This window comes from Strongylocentrotus purpuratus, unplaced genomic scaffold (genome assembly GCF_000002235.5).
Source record: "Strongylocentrotus purpuratus isolate Spur 01 unplaced genomic scaffold, Spur_5.0 spur5_scaffold_21, whole genome shotgun sequence".
NCBI classification, from domain to species: domain Eukaryota; kingdom Metazoa; phylum Echinodermata; class Echinoidea; order Camarodonta; family Strongylocentrotidae; genus Strongylocentrotus; species Strongylocentrotus purpuratus.
In genome coordinates, this window is record NW_022145607.1 from 12568843 (window position 1) to 12589636 (window position 20794).

Sequence of the window (20794 nt, forward strand, 5' to 3'; positions counted from 1 at the left end):
CATTTTTACCTCTGACATTTTTACCTCTGACATTTTTTCCTCTGACATTTTTACACCGAGCCATTTATTCGTGTATTGTTCTTGTATTCGTTGAACACGGCCTTTAAAAATTTTGAAAATCGGCCCCAAAAATTAAGGACAGCATATTATCATAGGTCTATCTACCTACCTATTTTTGGTTAATGAAATTTTAGTCATTTTGTGTACTGTAACGAATGGGAAAGTTGTCCGTACTCTACGTCACAGTGAAATTACCGATTCTGCCAATTTGTAGTGCCCATACGTATAAATCGGATTACAACTTTTTTGTTTAAATCATAACTTATTTATTGTTTGTCCGATTTCATTCCAGTTTCTCGAGTCTGCTTCTCTGCTCTGATATTTTTTCTTTCAGCCCAAAATGCTCATTCTGTGCTCTTCAGGCACCGGTCACCAGTAGTTTCCAGCACTAGCATCAGTTTTGTTTTTGTTTAGTTGCTTGAAAAATTTCCGAGCTAATTTGCCGAAAATGTTGTTATGGCCTATAGCAACATCCCAGTGTGTAACACCGTGGTCACACCACAAAATTCAGAAATATTATTATCCTTTTGTATATATATCCATATAGACATACTTCTTTAAACAAGCCATGTAACCTTGGTCGTGTCTGTGGCTTGTCAGGCATGAGCAATGAGCAGGCAACAACATTTATTTCCTGCATAGAGTGGTTAAAGCATATTTTATTCATTCACATTTCATTAGTGCTGAAGCTCTACCCTCTAATAATTCCCTGAAGCCCCCAATTATTCTTGATTATACATGCATTTAAGTGAGGCATGAGAAGGAAATGAATGCAAGGAATCCGAGATCCCGAGCCCCTAAACCCCACAAGATTATTTATCTAGAAGCGCTACTCGGCAAATCTTCCTCAACTCAGCCATTGGCTTTTTACTATTCAAAGGGGGGGGGGGGGACCGGATATTAATTATATGGCTCCTCCTATATTATGTGGTGAAAGTGTGTAAATCTAATCATCAATTCTCTTTATACTTTACTCATTCAGATGTAAATATGTACACATATCCGCCCCCATCTACACAACTCATGCATACAATGTTTATCAGATAAAGAAAAGAAAACGTATTGATATAGTTTAATTATACATCCGCATTTTCTGTAATCAACTGGTGACCCTGAATAGTCCACTAATTTATTTTTGTGACGAACAATAACAAATCATATTACTAATGATCAAACTGCTAGAAAAGGGAGTGGTCTGTTGCGTGTTTCACTTTAGTCATCATTACAAAGTTTTATTTTGTCGAGTTAATAGGAGAGCATCAGTTTTCTTGTCACTGAACTTCGTCACGGAAAATCGTGCTGCACACCAACGAACGGTAAGGTAAAACAGTTTTAATATTACTGGAGTGTATTTTACTGATATTCTGTAAACGTTCTCTCTCTCTTCTTCTTCTCTCTTTCTTTCTCTCTCTCTCTCTCTCTCTCTTCCTCCGTCTCCCTCTCTCTCATTTTTCTCTCGCTCTCTCAGTCTCTCTCTCTCTCTCTCTCTCTCTCTCTCTTTCTCTCACCCTCTCTCCCCCTCTCTTTATCGGACGGCTCTTAATTTTTTTTCTTTCTGTCTACCAGACTCGATAACTCACTCGCTATTAATTATTTTGGTGTAATCAGGGCAATACAGACTGTCATCTATCCAGATGATCCATCTCTCGAATATCCATACAACTGTAATCGATCGCTGTTCCGTTCCTCTTCAACACGTTCAGAAAAATAATCACACATTTATTTTGCTTTTTTATAAGTTCACGTGGTGTACACATTTAAGCCCGGCGTATTACTCTACGATCTGTCTACGATCTGATTGAGAATCGTTGTGACGTCAGGCCTGTACTAGTGCGATTGTCTATGATTCGAAGCAGACTTGGCTTTTATTTTAGATGAGCTTAAAGATAAACTTGAGTTCTGGTAAAAAAAATAAAATGAATTCTCACAGAATCCAACGAAACTTACACTGAATGTTCAAGATTACAAATAAATGTCATGTGCCAAACAATTTTGGAAGAAAATGTATACTGGCTGAGTAATGAGCATAGAAAGATAAGGAAATCAGGGTAGTACTAGCCCCGACACCATGTGTGTTGTCCCATATACATCTTTCTGTGTAAGTGATTGCTACTTTACCAAATTTATGACGATTTTGATGACTCCAGAACCTTGCATTACACACCATTACTTACATGCTATATGATCAACTTTTCTGATCCATTCCACACCTTTTCTTTCACAATGCAATCGCATTACCAGAACTCAAGTTTATCTTGAGCTTAATGCAATGAAATTCCGGTTGTTAATATTCTTATCATTATTTAGAATCTAAATCAGGAGGATGGTGGTTGTTTAGATGTCCATATCTATAATAACCGCCTTTTATACGAATATCGTATTAGAGGTGAATCGTTTAGTGTGCACCAGGCATTACACAGTAATCTGATTTCTTTTGTTTGATTTATTTATTAACTTCTCTTTATTATCATTTTTCACATTTACTTTACAAATTGATAACGACAAAATCAGCAATGGCCATCATCAGATGAAGTAGATTATATTGCAAAGTTAACATTATAGTTCATATGATGTTACGATGGTGAACTTCAATTTCTTTCCTTTTTATACATACTTTTTTTTTTTAGATGGATTTGTCAACGACGTCATCGAAGTTCGTTTTGTTTATATGTCTGCTTGTTGGCATTGGACCAATGCTCGCAAAGAGTCAGAGTAAGTAGAAAGGTTAAACATATGGAAATATTTGTTTGTGTTAAGAGTGTAATTACCCCCCCCCCCATACTAACCAGATTCTTCTTCTTATTATTTCTTTCTCTCCCTCTCTCTCTCTCTCTCTCTCTCTCTCTCTCTCTCTCTCTCTCTCAGGGGCGTCGCTAGACCTTTTTCAGTGGGGGGGGGGGGGGTGGTGTAGAGGCCAACGATTACCGACAAAACTAGCCACCAATTACCGACAAAATTAAATGTCCAATATCTACAAATTCAACCCTATAAACCTGGGGCCGAAGGCTAAATTGTTTTTCCTATGGACTATCTATAGTACTTGCATATGCGCAAAATGGTCATTTTCCTCGACGACATAAATATACGAATTATTTCTTCAATAAAAATTCAGTCAGCTTCATAGCTCTATATTTTAATGCAGGCGCGGAGCTAGGATCTTATTTTAGGGAGGGGCGGTAGTGAGCAAGAGAATCACTTAAAAGCCCGCTCATTAGGGGGTGTGGGTGATGGGCCTCCCGCGCGAAGCGCGGAAGCTTAGACGTTTCCTTCAATTATTAGCAAAGAAGACGATTAATTATTGTACCGTTTTCGACTGTTAATCCTTGTCTAAATTCAGTTCCCCCTCCCCCCTCCTGCGCAAAGCGCGGAAGCTTTGACGTTTCATTAAATTATGAGAAAAAGCAGACGATTCGGTGTACTGTTCTTGACTCTTAATCCTTATTTGAATGAAGTTTTGACGTTTCATTGAATTATTAGAGAAAGAAGACGATTCGTCGTACCGTTTTCGACTCTTAACCCATTGCTTACTGGAACCTGGTGGTCCCTGTGCTTAGCCTATGGGAATTAATTAATTCAGTAGCCAACGGGTTAATAAGCCCTATTCATCTGAATTCAGTTCCCCCCCCCCCCCCCTCTCGCACGAAGCGCGAAAGCTTTGACGTTTCCTCATATTATTAGAGAAAGAACACGATTCGTTGTACCGTTTTCGACTCCAAATAAGCCCTATTAATTTTGTCTGAATTCGGTTTTTCCCCTTCGCGCGAAGCGCGGAAGCTTTGATGTTTCCTTAAATTGTTAGAGAAAGAAGACGATTCGTTGTACCGTTCTCGACTCGTCTAAATGAAGTTTCCCCTTCCGCGCCAAGCGCGGAATTTTTGGCGTTTCATCACAATATAAAGAAAGGAAGACAATTCGTCGTACCGTTGTTGACTCTTAAAATTTGTTTGAATTTAGTTTCCCCGAAAATGTTAAACCTCTGATTTCTTTAGCTGATATTATAGGAAAGTGAAACTTCGAGAAAATACAAGTTTTGTATAGTTGTAGTCACTCTCGAAGTCGTCACAGCGGATAAGAAGTCACAGTTCGTAGGGAGAGATGTATATTGTCGGTCGACCGACAATATACATCTCATTGAAATAGTACATCTGCATTGAAATAGTACACGAGGATCGGGCAAGAATACCGACAAAGCTGACCCGACACAGCAACATATTTACCCGTGTCTTTCTTGCTCTCCCGACGACACGACTCCACCCAATAACCCCCTTCTCTCATTTACTCCCATTCCTCCTCTCTCTCAGACTCTTACCTCCCATCTCTCTCCTCTCTTTCATCTCCCGTTTCTATTGTTTCCCTTTCACTCTTTTTTCTTCTTTTTTTCTTTCTTTTCTTTCTTTTCTTTCTTTTCCTTTCTTTCCTCTCCTCCCTCTTTTCTTTTTTCTCTTTCTTCTTCTCTTTTCTTTCCTTTCTTTTCCTTTCTTTCCTTTCTTTTCCTTTCTTTCTTTTATTTTCCTTTTCTTTTTTTTCTTTTCTTTTCCTTTCCCTCTCTTTTTTCCCTCTCTTTTTTCCCCTCTCTTTTTTTCCTCTCTTTTTTCCCTCCCCCTTTTCTCTTTTAACCGACGGCAGCGCAATTTTACCGACAATATCCTGACAGATGGGGGGGGGGGGTGTCGCACCCCCACACCCCCCCCCCCCCCCCATTTGGCGACACCCCTGCTCTCTCTCTCAATTTCTGATTTCGTTCCATTATGATTACACAGTCTCTCACTGTTATGCCCCATCTCTCACCCTTCTCTCTGTATATACACTGTTGCTCATAAAGTTGGAATATTTTATTTTACCCCAATTTATGGAATTATTTTGACAATGATTTATTCCTAATACATTTAGATAATTATAGTATACATTCTCAGATTTTACTAATTTGCCAGTGTTTGTTTTGCGTGATTGCTAAAGCATGTGTATGCTACTATGCTTATCAACTAGGGGATCTACGCCCTTAAGTCATAAATGACAATAATGAGGATTAATGCCCACAAAAGGGCACTAATATAGCACATCGACACGGTTTTGATCCTGGGGCCTCACAGTTACGAGGCTATTGCTTTGCCACTGAAAATGACTGTACGCAGCGGGGGTTAGGGCAGGGGGCAGTTCCCACAAATTAAACAAAAGAAAAAAGAAAATGCAATCAATTATCAATAATCCATTGCATTTTACCCCGGTCCCCAACATAAAAAATCCCCTGTACGGCCATGCATTATGGCTCAAGGCAAGGGCACACAGAATTTTTTTTCTGGAAAAATAACTTAGTTCCTGGCCCCGAGTTTTTAGGGTTAAATTTGTAGACATTGGCAAAAATAATACTTGTCGGTAATCGGTGGCCTCTACACCCCCCCCCCCCCCCACTGAAAAAGGTCTAGTGACGCCCCTGATAACACAGTTCATACACTCGAGATAATTTTTGTACCAGACCACCGTGTTTGTGCATTGTGCAGCAGCGAAGCATAAACAACGGCGACGTGACAGATAACTTCTAACCAATCAGTAGGCCTCGTTTTTTTCGGGAAGTGCCGATGGGCATCAATGCGCCAAATGTGGTTCTCAAATTGCAAAAAAATTCCTGCTCATAGTTTGGGCTTGAATAAACAAGAGTGCTATAATTATGTGAGATCATGAATTTTTACCTGCCTGTATGAATGACCTTTTTTTATCCTATACATTTCATTGCTACAACCAGTTGTGACGACTATATTGCTTTGTGAAGGCGACATCCGACTGATAGACGGCATGGGAGGAAAGATTCAGGTCTTGTCTGCGCTTTATGGTCGCATCGATCCATCTCTCTGTCTTTCTACCACTACCACCACTACCACCACTGACTCCACCACAACAGAAATCCCTATAATAACAAATGCAGACCCCGTCGGCGGAGGTGCTCTACCACAACCAACACTACCACCTGAACAAACCATCGCCGCCCCCACCACCGCCGCCGTGGCCTCGATCCCATGTAAAAGTACCGCTACTGCCAGCCTGATCACGGACATTTGCAATGGAAGGTGTCAGTGCATAATGGCTGCCTCGAATAGTTTGTTTGGGGACCCCTGTCCTGGCCTGACCGAGTATGTCACTATGACCTACACAATAATTATTGAGTAGTAACCAGGTATTATATCCCTGGTCATGAACCACCTTTGCCCCGCTGTTGATAATAATAATAATTATATAGAATATTTATGAAGCGCATAATAAATTGTAAATTTCTCTATGCGCTTGACATAACAAATTTGAATATATTTATACAAAAAAATTATTAAAAAAATGATGAGACAGGAAAGTGATTTCGTATTAAAAAAGTAAACACGTCTCAATCAATATGGAATCTTAAAGTCCCACTCGCTGGCGTATTGAGTATCAAGATGGTTTCGGGGAGGGGACATCTTCTTTTAAACGATCTCCTTTGGCATGGTTATCGACTTTTCAGGATTCCTTGTGTTTATAGAGCCGGGGGGGGGGGGGGGTACTCATATTTGGCTTGGACGGGGGTGTGCCGCAGGAGCCTCGAAACCCCTACCCATTTTTAAGAGTCGTTAAGGGAGGATTTTTCTCGGAATAAAGGCCCCTTTTTTCACGATTAGATTTTGAAAAAACGGACCCATGTTTGGAGATAGTTTTGTTAAAGATTGGGCTCATGTTTAGGGATTTATAGTGAAAAGGTGACCTATTAGAGTGGCACATCCCCATATGTCGTAATAGAGCAGGGGATAGAGGTCGTGTGTCAGATGTAAATTTGTCAGAGGTAAAAATGTCAGAGGAAAGGGAGAACTCTTAACAATAGATGTTTCCATCATTACGGTTTCAACTTTTCTTTACCGCGATCACCTTATTCAGCTTTATGAATGCTTAGTAAATGAGCCTACATCATTCTGTGCGCGTTTTAAAGAAAATATAAGGGAGGCAGACTGGGTTGGGGGTTATATTCTGCTTAAAAAGATGGTTTACCACACGTTACGAAATCCACAGGTACACCAGTTTGATTACTGAATGCAATAATTATTTGTTTTCAATAAAACAAAAATTCAGAAGATAATTTCTGTAGGTACAACAATTATCTCTGAAATGTTTGCATTTGCATTCCTCCGGAAGAAATAGGTCTATCGACTTTCAAATGTCTACCAAATACCTGAAATATGTTAACTGGTACCAGGCGCGTACGCAGGGGGTGGTTTTGGGGTTAAACCCCCCCCCCCTCCCCTCGAGTTTCTTATGTGTATGTTTAATGTATGTTATTTTGGAAAACCCTCCCCTTTTGAGATTTTTTTTTTTTTTTTTTTTTAAATTAACAACAACAACAAACAAAAAAATTGCCAATGGCTGACCTTAAAAAGGTGACCTTACCCCCCCCCCCCCAACTGGACAATATGTCAAAATTTTCAAATTTTGAGACCTAAAAAAAAAAAGTGTCCTCTTAACCCCCCCCCCCCCCCCCCGCTCATTCAGCGGCTGGCTGAGTCGTTGCGATTTTTGGGGGGACTCTAAAAAAAAAAAAAAAAGTGTATACCCCCCCCCCCCCCCGGTTATTCAGCGGCTGGCTGAGTCGTTGCGAAATTTTGGGCCCGATTTGAAAACCCTCCCCTTGAAAAAATCCTGCGTACGCCACTGACTGGTACTATCACTGTTCCCCAGGCAGGCCAATTCTAGAACTCATCCACCAACCAAGGATTCGTCAACATCAAACACAGCGCCATCTACGAGAAAGATCCTCAACTACCCGTCAACAAAAGACATTGGCTGTGAAAACTGGATTAATTAACATACAGTCATGTACAACTTACGCTTGAAAAAATGTCATTTGAAGGGGACCAAAATTCTATGAAATCTGCCCCTCCGCTTTTTCAAAAAAATTAAAATTAAAAAAAAGAAGATGACTTTATTTCGAGAAAAAACGAAAATGACCCTTAAAATTGGTTTGGGTTTCGAGGCTTTAGCGGCACACCCCGTCAAAACCAAATCTGAGTACCCCCCCCCCCCGGAATCTCGCTGATCACAGTAATTCAGTACGGGTTGTTTTCTATTTTCTTTTATTGTTTTTATTCTTCTTCTTCTCTTTCTCTCTTTCCTTCTTCTTGGGGTCAATATTAACACCGGAAAGATGAAAAAAGGCATCTTTATTTCTTTGAAAATATATATTTTTTCTGGATTGCGTCCCTTCAAACTTCGTTGATTCCACACCCGACACAATGGGATATTGATATAATATTTAAAGTCCCCAAGTAGTTAGCTGTGTTTTTTCTCTAGTCTGTAAATGTGCTTAATCTTGTTGTTCATCTATTTCTTATTAGAGCTTTTAGAACGAAAAACTGCTAAGTTGAGACACCGTTTTTTTAAACATACGGAAGTAGGGAACCTTACCATTAAGTTAACGTGAGGCATTGCAAATTCAAAGCTGTTGTAAGTATTTCAAACAGACATTATATAGGATGTATTCTTTAACATAGTAATGTGTATTTAAACTGAATTTCAACTCATTATGATTACAGTAAATATCTATGTTTGAGATCTGGTGTAAACAGTTCGATGGTACGCCCTGCTGTGCTTAAATGTCAGATAAAATTGTATATGCTATTTCCCTCCATAATGTTTGTATAGTCTTATGTTGGCCTTATCATTAAAATCAAACTGAAAATCAGAGGAAGTAACATTTATTAGCTCAAGACATGTCAACATGAAATCGGCTGAATTGGCAAAAACACGACAAATTCCTAATGTAGACCTCCTGTGTAGATTTTTTACTTTGTATAAGATGCATAAGGCTAAAAAAAAAAGAAGATGTTGTATTGCTTTGCGACTGACCCGAAAATCTTAAAATCTGCGGTCGGCTTTTTATTACATTTTTTTAAACCGATTTTTAGAAACTAAATGTTTAATGAAATTTAAAAAATGTATTTTGTTCGTTTAAATGGGATACAAATGCATGAAACCATCAAATTATTCCCAAATTCTCACTTGTCTTCTGCTCTAGTTTCGAAATCTTTCTAGCCTACGTGTATACACCATGCACTCTATGAAGCCAGCGAGATTTGGGCGACGTTCCCGGTTTTGAGTTTTTATGGGCGACGGTCGCTGTTTTGAGGGGGAAGAAATAAACCTTACCGACCGACCCAGGTTCTGGCACCTAAAAGGGCAATACAACATCTTTTTTTAGGCCTAAGGTTAAATTATGTTTACGATATCTTCTTCATGTTGTTGTTGGTGATGGTTTAATGGCTATTGTCCATAGGTGATTAAAGCTACCCATTAACTGTGCGGGAGTGGAAATGGGCTCTTTTTGAGGAGTAATAATTATATGAGGGGTATACGTTGAAAGCTTTAATCCATTCCAAATCATAGTGGAATCCATTCCGTAGTTGAAATACTTTTCATTAATATAGTGGATTCAAGTTTTGATTTTGACAACCGCTCTTTTCAGGTTTGTAATTACCACTCTATCATTCATTTGCCTCTGTTTGTGTTAGTGTTTGTAGCCTATTTTGTGTAGGATCATGTACCTGTAACTATTTGATGATCAAACCACTTTATAATTCCGTTGGTGTATTTTCCATTTTCCATTTTATTGTCTCATCCATAATTATTACGGTAAGAAAGATTTTATTCCAATGATTGTATACATTGGGTTTGAATGATTTTATGAAAGTGGTGATAACATTCAATTTAAAACCTATTTAGAAGTGTTCCCTAATAATAACTATACCTAAGGTGGATTTCCACCATTTGATGTAATGACTCTTGATGTATTGTGCACCCCTTTCCCTCTGTATAATGTATCTCTCTTAATTTGTTTTAGTCTATCTCAGTATATCTCTGGAATATTCTATATAGGTCTCCAGAAGCGCCCCCTCCCCCCCTCTCTCTCTCTCCCTTTCTCTCCCTCTCTCTCTCCCAATCTCTCTCCCCCCTCTCTCTCTCCCTCCCTCTCTCTCTTTTTTCTTTTCATTCCGTCTCTGTCTCCATTTCTCTCTCTCTCTCTCTCTCTCTCTCTATGTATAGATATCTTAATAATCTCACCCCTTTTCTTTGTCTTCACCGCGAATTTAATTCCCTCCCTCTCCCTCTCTCTCTCTCTCTCTCTCTCTCTCTCTCTCTCTCTCGTTCAATCTTATTATTCCATTATTTACCGTAATATTCCAATACTCTCCATTTAGTCTAAATTCTCTGTCTATTGTCTCAAATTGTAATTTCAAAATAGAGTAGTAAAGTGCACAGACGAACAAACATACCGCTGTTAAGTACTAAGCAAAATTTAATTCAATGTTAACTCATTAAACAATATTTCTGATTGTAACCATAAAAAAGGGACACAGCACTGTTCCTCTATTTTACCTATGATTTAGACATGAGATGGAATGTAACACTCTTTTAGGTTCTATGGTTATCTTCTTAATAAATATTCTATTTCTAAATTTTTATTTGAAATCGTTATCGTGTCATGCTTTTGAAAAGTTTTCCTATTATTTTTCTGATTAGGTTAAATCGAAAATTAATTAAGAGCCTAAGTGATGCAGAATATCTGTTTGAATGACTTTTCCATTTTACCCTCCCCTCCTTAGCAGAAACAACAACACCCCACACACACACAGGCGCGTACGCAGGGGGGTGGTTTGGGGGTTAAACCCCCCTCGAGTTTTTTTAATTTTTTTTTTTTAAATAATTTTTTTTTTTTTAATTGCCAATAGGTGACCTTAAAGAGGTGACCTTAAAAGGTGACCTTCCCCCGGCTCCCCCAACTGGACAATATGTCAAATTTTCAAATTTCGAGACCCCCCCCCCCCCCCAAAAAAAAGGTGTCGTCTTACCCCCCCCCCCTCCCCCCACCCCCCCCCCCCCCCCCCCCCCGCTTATTCAGCGGCTGGCTGAGTCGTTGCGAAATTTTGGGCCCGATTTGAAAACCCTCCCCTTGAAAAAATCCTGCGTACGCCACTGCACACACACACACACATACACATTCACTCACACCACTATATATAGTTACACAGATACAAATCTAATTACTTAGTTTTCTCGAATAATCTCTTCCCGAAGTTAAAGAGCAATGTCCCTGGCTCGGCAACTTGTTTACTGTGGATTGTCCAAGTATTTGTACTGTACTATAAATAAGTTGACGTTTATCTCGTCATTGGACCGCGGACTGTTGTCACGTACGGAATTACTATACGAATAATGTTACATAGCTATTTATCTCTTTTAGTCAATTTATTCAATAAAGTAATGAGATGTTTGGATATTCCTAACTCGGAGAGTCACAAAGAAATATGATTTTTTTTGTTGTTGTAATTGCTCTTTTTTATGGGAGAGGGGGTTCTATTAAAAAATTGGCAAATCAATGTTGTGCGAGCCTCTTACGAAATATAATATTCGTGGACAAATTAAATTTACGTATCGATGGCAAAATATTTAACGCACGACAGTCGCAAATATGTCGCAGGACTATCGTGGGACAGACTCTCGACAGCCACAAGACATAGAAACCACAAAAAAAAAAAAAAAAAAAAATCGTCGAACAAAAAAGGTGCATGTCCAATTTTGCCTCACGACGGCAGGTCGATGCCACGAAGCTCAAAATCTCGTAGGACTGTCTTGCGACGACCCTCGATGACCCACGATTTCCCCAAATTTGCAGTCGTGTCGTGGCACAAAATGTGTCGTGGAATCGTTGTGACCAGAAAGAATCAGTATGCAGTGTGTTTTCGACATAGCTCCAAGAACTTAAGAAAATTTTAAAAAATCAATTAATTTATAAAAGCGGAGCTGGGTCAGCTCCCTATTTCAGGAAGGAATACTTTTGTCACTGCGCAGGATTACCTGATATCTAAAGGTATACACTGTAAATGAAAACAAATAACAAAATAAACAAACATATAACTTAAAGGTACAGTGGTAAAATTGCGGCTTAAGGGTTATGGGTGCAAAATATCCATTTAACATTGTTTAAATATTGCCTTCAGATGTTTAGATGGCAATACTTCAACATATATTCGTAAAAAAGCAGAAATATATGCCCAAATGTTCAATGTTGAAGCGTATTCGTGATATCTAACCAGGCCGGATCGATATGATAATTTACCAAATATATCAATTAGTAGGCGGTTTCCCAGCAAAATTTGAATCGTCACGTATTAGTCAAAACATATTCTTTCACATGATTAGTAATAAGAGATTCCATTTCATTATTTGAGAGGAGGGCGCTTCCAAAACTGGTCCTTTAATGGAGCTCTTTCCCGAAGCCTGTGGGTCTTTGTTGAACATTATGATTCTGCTCTGGGATGCAGGTGAGGTGTACATGTACGCCCCTATTAGAAGGTCTTTAATTTTCATTAAAATCATCGGAGGGGGGGGGGGGTGCTTTCAATAGACTTCAGAGTGAAAGCCCCCTTTGTATCACCTCGTGCAAGTTTAGGATTATGACAAGTAAAACCCTGTCCATCATTGTGTGCATGTTGCTAGGTTGTTTACAGACTGGAGAAGGATAGGATGGGACTGTATAGTGAGTTAATAAGACGACACCAATGGCCCTTGTTATCTCTTTAAACGAGTGTAATTGATAGTGTTTTAGACCCCTTTCCCTTTCCCATCAAAACAACAATGATTAATACATAACTGCCAAATATTGGGACAAAACGATTATTTTTCAATCTTTTCTTTGTTCTAAGTTCATAAGAACCGCATTTTATTGACTAATTGCATTGCCAGTGCCTTAAAAGGACGTGACATTGCCTTAAAAGAATGCCACACGTTGCAGTCCACGTTCTCGTCGTGCAAATCTAAAAGTCCCTATCGATGAATATTATGTGGTAAAAGTGTGTGTATTTAATTATCAATTCTGTTTATAATTTACTCATTCAGATTAACATTGTGCATTTATTTCCTTCTCAACAGTACAATATGAAACACAATATATATATATACATGATATATGTAACAATTATTTCAACATAGAGTATACAGTAAATAATTCAGATACGGAAGGAGGCGAAAACCCGGAAAGCATAGCTTGAGTTGGGAACGCCCATAATAAATTAACACAGATGTAAATATGTACACATATTCGCCTCCATCTACACAAGTCATGCAAACAATGTTTATAAGGAATAGAAGAAATCGAAATTGTATTCATGTTTGTATTTATTTTGTTTTATTTACCCAGGGTAAAACCATCAGTGAGTAAAACAATATTATACTCGGGGGCCTTTGATACACACAAAGTTAATTATACAACCGCTTTTTGTGGTAATCAACTGGTGACCCTGAATGGTCCACTCATTAATATATGTGACAAACAAAATTAGCTACTTGTCATATCACAAATGATCGAAATGCTAGATAAGGAAGTGGTCTGCGTGTTTCACTCTTTGTAATCATCATTGTAAAGTGGAAAGCTTCATTTTGTCGAGTTATAGGAGAGCATCAGTTTTCTTGTCTTTGAACTTCGTCACGGAACATCGACAGGAAGGTAAAACAGTTTTACTGGAATTTATTTCATTTATGCTGATCGATAATTCTGTACACGTTTTTTTCTCTCTCTCTTGTTCTCTCTCTCTCTCTCTCTCTGTGCCTGTTTGTCTATATCTGTATGTCTATATATTTCTTTCTCTACCCCGTCTGTCTGTCTCTGTCTGTCTGTCTCTGTCTGACCGCCTACGATCCGATTTTGGAATAATTGGTGCTAGCATTTTTATATCAACATTTAAAACATGTAAAACATTAGTGACCGAGGATCTGAATAATCATATGAACGAATACAATCTCGATTTCAAGGGATTTCATGCTCCCTTCATTGGGGGGGGGGGGGGGGGGAAAGCTGAATCGGCTCAGAATCGTAGTATCGTCAGGCAAGTAAGTGCGATCGTCTACGATTTGAAGCTGATTCCGTTTTTATTCTGACTAGAAGAGTTAAAGTAACTCAAATTCCGTTTTTTTTTTTTATTTTTTTTTTTTAAATATTATTCTTATCATTATTGAGAACATAAATCAGGGGGACGGTGGTTGTTTATATTTCCGTATCTAAAATAACCGCCCTTTATACGAAAATCGGATACAATGAGAATTGTGTAGTGCTGTGCGCCGGGCATGCATATTACCCAGTAATTCATAATCTTATTTAGTTTATTCGAGTAATTCATTAATTTAATTTATTCAGTTCTCTTCATTATCATTTTTCCACTTACTTTACAGAATAATAACATAATCATCAGCGAACATAATGGATATATTATCAGAAGAAGTAAATAACATTGCAAACTTAACATTATGGTTCATAACGTTACTATAATTATAGTGAGAACTGCAACAAATTCGAAGCTTGAATGTATTATTATAACACTATTCATACTGACCATTGTGGCGTATTCTAACATCGGATATGATTCATGTTGTGCTTCAGTATTGAAATGCTTTGAAATAACTAGTGAATGGCCTTTTCTCTTGATTTTTTTCCTTCTTTCTTTTCTTTCTTTCTTTCTTTTTCTTTTTTACTTTTTCCTTCATTGTTCCTTCTTTCTGTCTTTCATTCATTCTTTCTTACTTAATTCTTTCTTTTTAGATGGATTTGTCCAGGACGTTATCTAAATTCCTTTTGTTTTTTTGTCTGCTTGCTGGTAATGGATCAATGCTCGCAAAGGGTCAAGGCAGTAAGTATAGGAAAGTTATGAAATATGTTCTAAAAACATGATTTTACGTTAGGGTTTAATCCCCCCTCCCATACACAAATCCGATTCTTCTTCTGCTCTCTCTTTCTCCCCCCTCTCTCTCTCTCTCTCTCTCTCTCTCTCTCTCTCACACACACACACACTCTCTATTTCTGATTTCATTCCATTATAATTACACAGTCTCTCGTTTTTAAGCCCCACCTCTCATCATTCTAACTCTCTCTCTCTCTCTTTCATTCAGTCTTTCTTTTTTCTTTCTTTCCTTCTTTCACTCCCTGGATCGATCTCTCTCTCTCCATCCCTTCCTACCCTCCTCCATTTTCTCGTTCGCATTTTTCTATCTCTAGTTTAGTCTAGTGCATTTAATACAACTACACATAACCCTGTACTACAAATTAACTATATAATAAGCAGGCGCGGATCCAGGATTTTCCAATAGGGGGGGGGGGGGGCCGGAGATTTGAAAAACGGCAGACCGTTTTTCAACTCAACATACCAATACTGACTAGGTCATTTTAGAAGCACCATACCGGTACAATTTTTTTACATTTTCATCGAGGGGGGGGGGGGGGGCTGAAGCCTCTTTCCTGAAAAAGTAATTTTCTGGTTTCACAATTCGGCTAGTGAGCGAAGCGAGCGAGCACAAATTTGAGGATAATATATTTTTTGTGAAAGTGTTATTTATCTCCAAAATATACGAGAAAAGATTTTAAAAAAATCATATTCGGGCAGGTCGCTGTTCGTCCCCCCCCCCCCCCTTTACGCGCGAAGCGCAGAAGCTTTGTTGTTTCATGAAATTATTAGAGAAAGAAGACGATTCGTTGTTCCGTTCTCGATTCTTTATCATTGTCTGAATTCAGTTTCCCCACCCCCTCTCGCGCGAAGCGCGGAAGCTGTGACATTTCATTTAATCATTAGAGAAAGAAGACGATTCGTTGTACCGTTCTCGACTCTTAATCCTTGTCTGAATTGAGTTCCTCCCTCCCGCGCAAAGCGCGGAAGCTTTGACGTTTCATTAAATTATTAGAGAAAGAAGACGATTCTTTGTACCGTTCTCGATTCTTAATCATTGTCTGAATTAAGTTTGCCCCCTCCGCGCGAAGCGCGGAAGCTTTGACGTTTCAATAAATTATTAGAGAAGGAAGACGATACGTTGTACCGGTCTCGACTCTTAATCCTTGTCTGAATTAGACCCCCTCCCGCGCGAAGCGCGGAAGCTTTGACGTTTCATTCAATTATTAGAGAAAGAAGCAATTCGTTGTACCGTTCTCGATTCCTAATCATTGTCTGAATACAGTTTTCCCACCCCCTCCCACGCGAAGCGCGGAAGCTGTGACGTTTCATTAAATCATTAGAGAAAGAAGACGATTCGTTGTACTGTTCTCAACTCTTAATCCTTGTCTGAATTGATTTCCTCCCCCTCCCGCGCAAAGCGCGGAAGCTTTGACGTTTCATTAAATTATTAGAGAAAGAAGACGATTCTTTGTTCCATTCTCGACTCTCAATCCTTGTCTGAATTGAATTTCCTCCCCCCGCGCAGAAGCTTTGACGTTTCATTAAATTATTAGAGTAAGAAGACGATTCGTTGTACCGTTCTCGATTTTTAATCATTGTCTGAATTCAGTTTCCCCACCCCTCCCGCGCGAAGCTCAGAAGCTGTGACGTTTCATTAAATCATTAGAGAAAGAAGACGATTCGTTGTACCGTTCTCGATTCTTTATCATTGTCTGAATTAAGTTAGCCCCCTCCGCGCGAAGCGCGGAAGCTTTGAAGTTTCATCAAATTATTAGAGAAAGAAGACGATGCGTTGTACCGTTCTCGATACTTAATCATTGTCTGAATTCAGTTCCCCCCCCCCTCCACGCGCAAAGCGCGGAAGCTTTGACGTTTCATTGAATAATTAGAGAAAGAAGACGATTCTTTGTTCCATTCTCGACTCTCAATCCTTGTCTGAATTGAGTTTCCTCCCCCCGCGCAGAAGCTTTGACGTTTCATTAAATTATTAGAGAAAGAAGAAGATTCGTTGTTCCGTTCTCGATTCTTAATCATTGTCTGAATTGAGTCCCCCCCCCCTCCCGCACGAAGATTGACGTTTCATTAAATTATTAGAGTAAGAAGACGATTCGTTGTACCGTTCTCGATTTTATTCATTGTCTGAATTCAGTTTCCCCACCCCTCCCGCGCGAAGCTCAGAAGCTGTGACGTTTCATTAAATCATTAGAGAAAGAAGACGATTCGTTGTACCGTTCTCGATTCTTTATCATTGTCTGAATTAAGTAAGCCCCCTCCCGCGCAAAGCGCGGAAGCTTTGACGTTTCATTAAATTATTAGAGAAAGAAGACGATTCTATGTTCCATTCTCGACTCTCAATCCTTGTCTGAATTGAGTTTCCTCCCCCCGCGCAGAAGCTTTGACGTTTCATTAAATTATTAGAGTAAGAAGACGATTCGTTGTACCGTTCTCGATTTTTAATCATTGTCTGAATTCAGTTTCCCCACCCGTCCCGCGCGAAGCTCAGAAGCTGTGACGTTTCATTAAATCATTAGAGAAAGAAGACGATTCGTTGTACCGTTCTCGATTCTTTATCATTGTCTGAATTAAGTTAGCCCCCTCCGCGCGAAGCGCGGAAGCTTTGAAGTTTCATCAAATTATTAGAGAAAGAAGACGATGCGTTGTACCGTTCTCGATACTGTCTTAATCATTGTCTGAATTTAGTTCCCCCCCCCCCCCTCCACGCGCAAAGCGCGGAAGCTTTGACGTTTCATTGAATTATTAGAGAAAGAAGACGATTCTTTGTTCCATTCTCGACTCTCAATCCTTGTCTGAATTGAGTTTCCTCCCCCCGCGCAGAAGCTTTGACGTTTCATTAAATTATTAGAGAAAGAAGAAGATTCGTTGTTCCGTTCTCGATTCTTAATCATTGTCTGAATTGAGTCCCCCCCCCCCCTCCCGCACGAAGATTGACGTTTCATTAAATTATTAGAGTAAGAAGACGATTCGTTGTACCGTTCTCGATTTTTAATCATTGTCTGAATTCAGTTTCCCCACCCCTCCCGCGCGAAGCTCAGAAGCTGTGACGTTTCATTAAATCATTAGAGAAAGAAGACGATTCGTTGTACCGTTCTCGATTCTTTATCATTGTCTGAATTAAGTTAGCCCCCTCCGCGCGAAGCGCGGAAGCTTTGAAGTTTCATCAAATTATTAGAGAAAGAAGACGATGCGTTGTACCGTTCTCGATACTTAATCATTGTCTGAATTCAGTTCCCCCCCCCCCCTCCACGCGACGCGCGGAAGCTTTGACGTTTCATTGAATTATTAGAGAAAGAAGACAATTCTTTGTACCATTCTCGACTCTTAATCCTTGTCTGAATTGAGTTTTTTTTTCCCCCGCGCAGAAGCTTTGACGTTTCATTGAATTATTAGAGAAAGAAGATGATTCGTTGTTCCATTCTCGATTCTTAATCCTTGTTTGAATTCATTTTCCCCCTTCCGCGCGAGGCGCGGAAGCTTTGACCTTTTATAGTGTAATGAAATTATTAAAGAAAGAAGATAATTCATTGTTTCATTCTCGAATCTTAATCCTTCTCTGAATTCAGTTTCCCTCTCTAGCGGAAAGCGCAGAAGCTTAACGTTTCATTAAATTATTAGAGAAAGAAGACGATTTGTTGTACCGTTCTCGACTTGTAAGAATTTTCAAAATTGTTTCTTTGTCTGCTCCTATGTCCTTTTAATGCCCCTACCGCCCTAGCTACGCATGCTTTAAAGGGAAAATGAAACAATCATGATTGTGATAGCACACAATTAGGTCAGTAGAAATGAAAGGGGAAAAAAATTATTACACCAACCATGGAATAATCCCGACCCGACCGGGATCACTATCCATGTCATAGTTTCGTGTTATCGGGCGAGGGCCGGGGCGTAGCAACCAAGCGTGATTTTGCAATGTAGAATGCTGAAATTATGCATTCTAGAAAATCCCTCAGCCCAATATGTACGTTCCTTCATTTCTTTCTAGCTATATATCTAAATTTCCAGGGGGACGTGTCCCTCTATCGGGCCCAGGATCGCCGCCCCTGTCCATGATTACTACCAACATGATATATAAGCGCAAGCGAGTTTGTATGAGCTGAATCCAATTGAAGAGCAACATAAGAGTTGTGAAGCGGCCCTACCTTTAATTTAAAATTTGACTGTTGAGTATATAGCTTCTATTTGAAAGACATCCAAAATATTGTGCCCTTTTCAATTTTTTTTTCAAAAGCAGGGGCTGTTTTTAACGTTTTACTTTGAATCCGTGGCTCGAGATTTTATGCGGCCGGCCCGACCCCCTCTATGCAATAACGTTTTCCAAGCCTTCTGGAATGACCCCAAATCTTCCGATTACAGTTTTTCCCTTATTCGTCGTTACTGTCACCTAGCGCCATTTCCATGTCTTTCCCCCTTTCTCACCCGACTTTTCTCTCCCCCCCCCCCCCACCCACTCAGTGTTGTTTAGGGTACGCGCATGTACATGTATGTTCCCTCTCTTTGAAAGCACCCCTTTATCTTCGGTGTGTAAAGTCAGTGCGGGCCGGATTTTTGTGTATTACGGGCCGGACTTTGTTGCGTGAAAAGTAACCCTTTATCGGAGATTTTGGGAACACAAATTCGATCCCTCCGACCCCGGAGTGGGAGTGAGGTGGGGGGGGGGGGGGGGGGGGGGTATCTTCTTTTTCTTTTCTCCTTTTTTTTCTCTCTCTTCTTTCTTTTCTCTTCTCCTTTCTTTTCTCTTCTCCTTTTTTCTTCTCTTCTCCTTTCTTTTTTTCTCTTTTTTTTTGCGCCGCCAATAGGGGGGAGGGCCGCGGCCGTTTCGGCCCCCCCTGGATCCGCCACTGATAAGTAGGAAAATAAATAATACAGACAAATCATGGGTCAGAGCTCCATATGAGTTTTGGATGCTCCTTCAGTATAGCAGGACCAATTCCGGTGAACACAACTCACAATGTTTCAACGATATAGAGTATTATAAATAGTAGGGATCCATGGGAGTGCAGGTATCACGTCCACCCCATCCCCTTCCCCCTTCGGCCTTCGCCATACCCAAATTTCCATACGCATCTTTACTCACATACATGTATACAGGTATGCCCCCAATTTAGTTTTGCTTAAGCTTGTCGGAGATTGTTAAGGCCCCACTGTACTACTTGTAGCTACTTGCTCCCTCTATATAGAAAACAATGCCTAATCGGTGACCATTGGTCCCCATGATCCTCTTTTTCTTATGTTATTTGAGAGCTGAGCTGAGCTGAGTTGATGAGATAGCCACCTGTCAGTGACCACCCTGGGTGGTCTAATCCCTCCTAGCCAAACTAGTACAGACTCGACCCCGTGATATTGTTTTTAATGTTAGTTTTATATCCGCTATTAGCTTTACACGTATACGCACCAGGGACAAACATCACCCCAGTCCAGTGTCTGACGTTTTTAATGCCCGAAGTTGATATCAAAGTTCAAGTTTTTCTTATAATATTATGTGAGCAACTAAAATTTGGACACTTTCCTATAAATGTAAATGTAATTCTGTCATTAAAACATATACTGGTAAGTGGTAACATTTATAAACAGACCACGACACTGCCCGAATATTGACGATTACTCAAATAATTGTGAGATGATGATTATCCGAAAAGGCTTATTGGTATTTTCAAAATTTCAGGAGGGCAGCAGCAGTAGCCCCCCCCCCCCCCTCCAGCCTCATAAGACCGCTTTTACATATTGATGTTATTTATGTTATTCGAAACATAAACGAAGTAAAGCAACCAACTGTACGATGGCTTCCGTGCTTTGCACAGCCTAATATGAATATATTATCATGGTTATAAGATAGCTCTATCCTTATTATTCCAGCAAAATCTATACAAAAATCAGCATCGCAATGCATTGAATGAACAGTCGCTCCTCTCTAAAGAATTTAAAAAAAACTAACTTCATATATTGTTGGTTATTGCTACCTTTCATACACAGATTGATGGTTCTCTTTAAAAGATCTG

At 39.6% G+C, this 20794-nt stretch overlaps 1 protein-coding gene across 2 annotated transcripts; it reads left to right on the forward strand.

The window, feature by feature from the left end:
- Positions 1–1192: 1192 nt before the first annotated feature.
- LOC105436610 lies at positions 1193–9986 on the forward strand. 2 transcript variants are annotated; one of them, XR_004066018.1, is made up of 4 exons: positions 1203–1376; positions 2688–2772; positions 5801–6229; positions 7750–9986. XR_004066018.1 is itself a non-coding variant. In XM_011662306.2 (3 exons), exons 1-3 carry the CDS (start codon positions 1227–1229, stop codon positions 6220–6222), a joined length of 657 nt encoding a protein of 218 aa, XP_011660608.2. In that variant the 5' UTR covers positions 1193–1226; the 3' UTR covers positions 6223–6304. The 2 variants fall into 2 exon arrangements, 1 of the variants encoding a protein (XP_011660608.2); XM_011662306.2 differs by lacking the exon at positions 7750–9986 and having other exon boundaries at positions 1193–1376; positions 5801–6304.
- Positions 9987–20794: the final 10808 nt, after the last annotated feature.

Excerpts from the sequence above, each read along its gene's own strand:
- LOC105436610 (XM_011662306.2), top strand. The coding sequence starts at position 1,227 with ATGATCAAACTGCTAGAAAAGGGAGTGGTCTGTTGCGTGTTTCACTTT. Across the intron at positions 1,377-2,687 it reads GTGCTGCACACCAACGAACG|ATGGATTTGTCAACGACGTC; the intron begins GTAAGGTAAAAC and ends TTTTTTTTTTAG. Across the intron at positions 2,773-5,800 it reads AATGCTCGCAAAGAGTCAGA|TTGTGACGACTATATTGCTT; the intron begins GTAAGTAGAAAG and ends TGCTACAACCAG.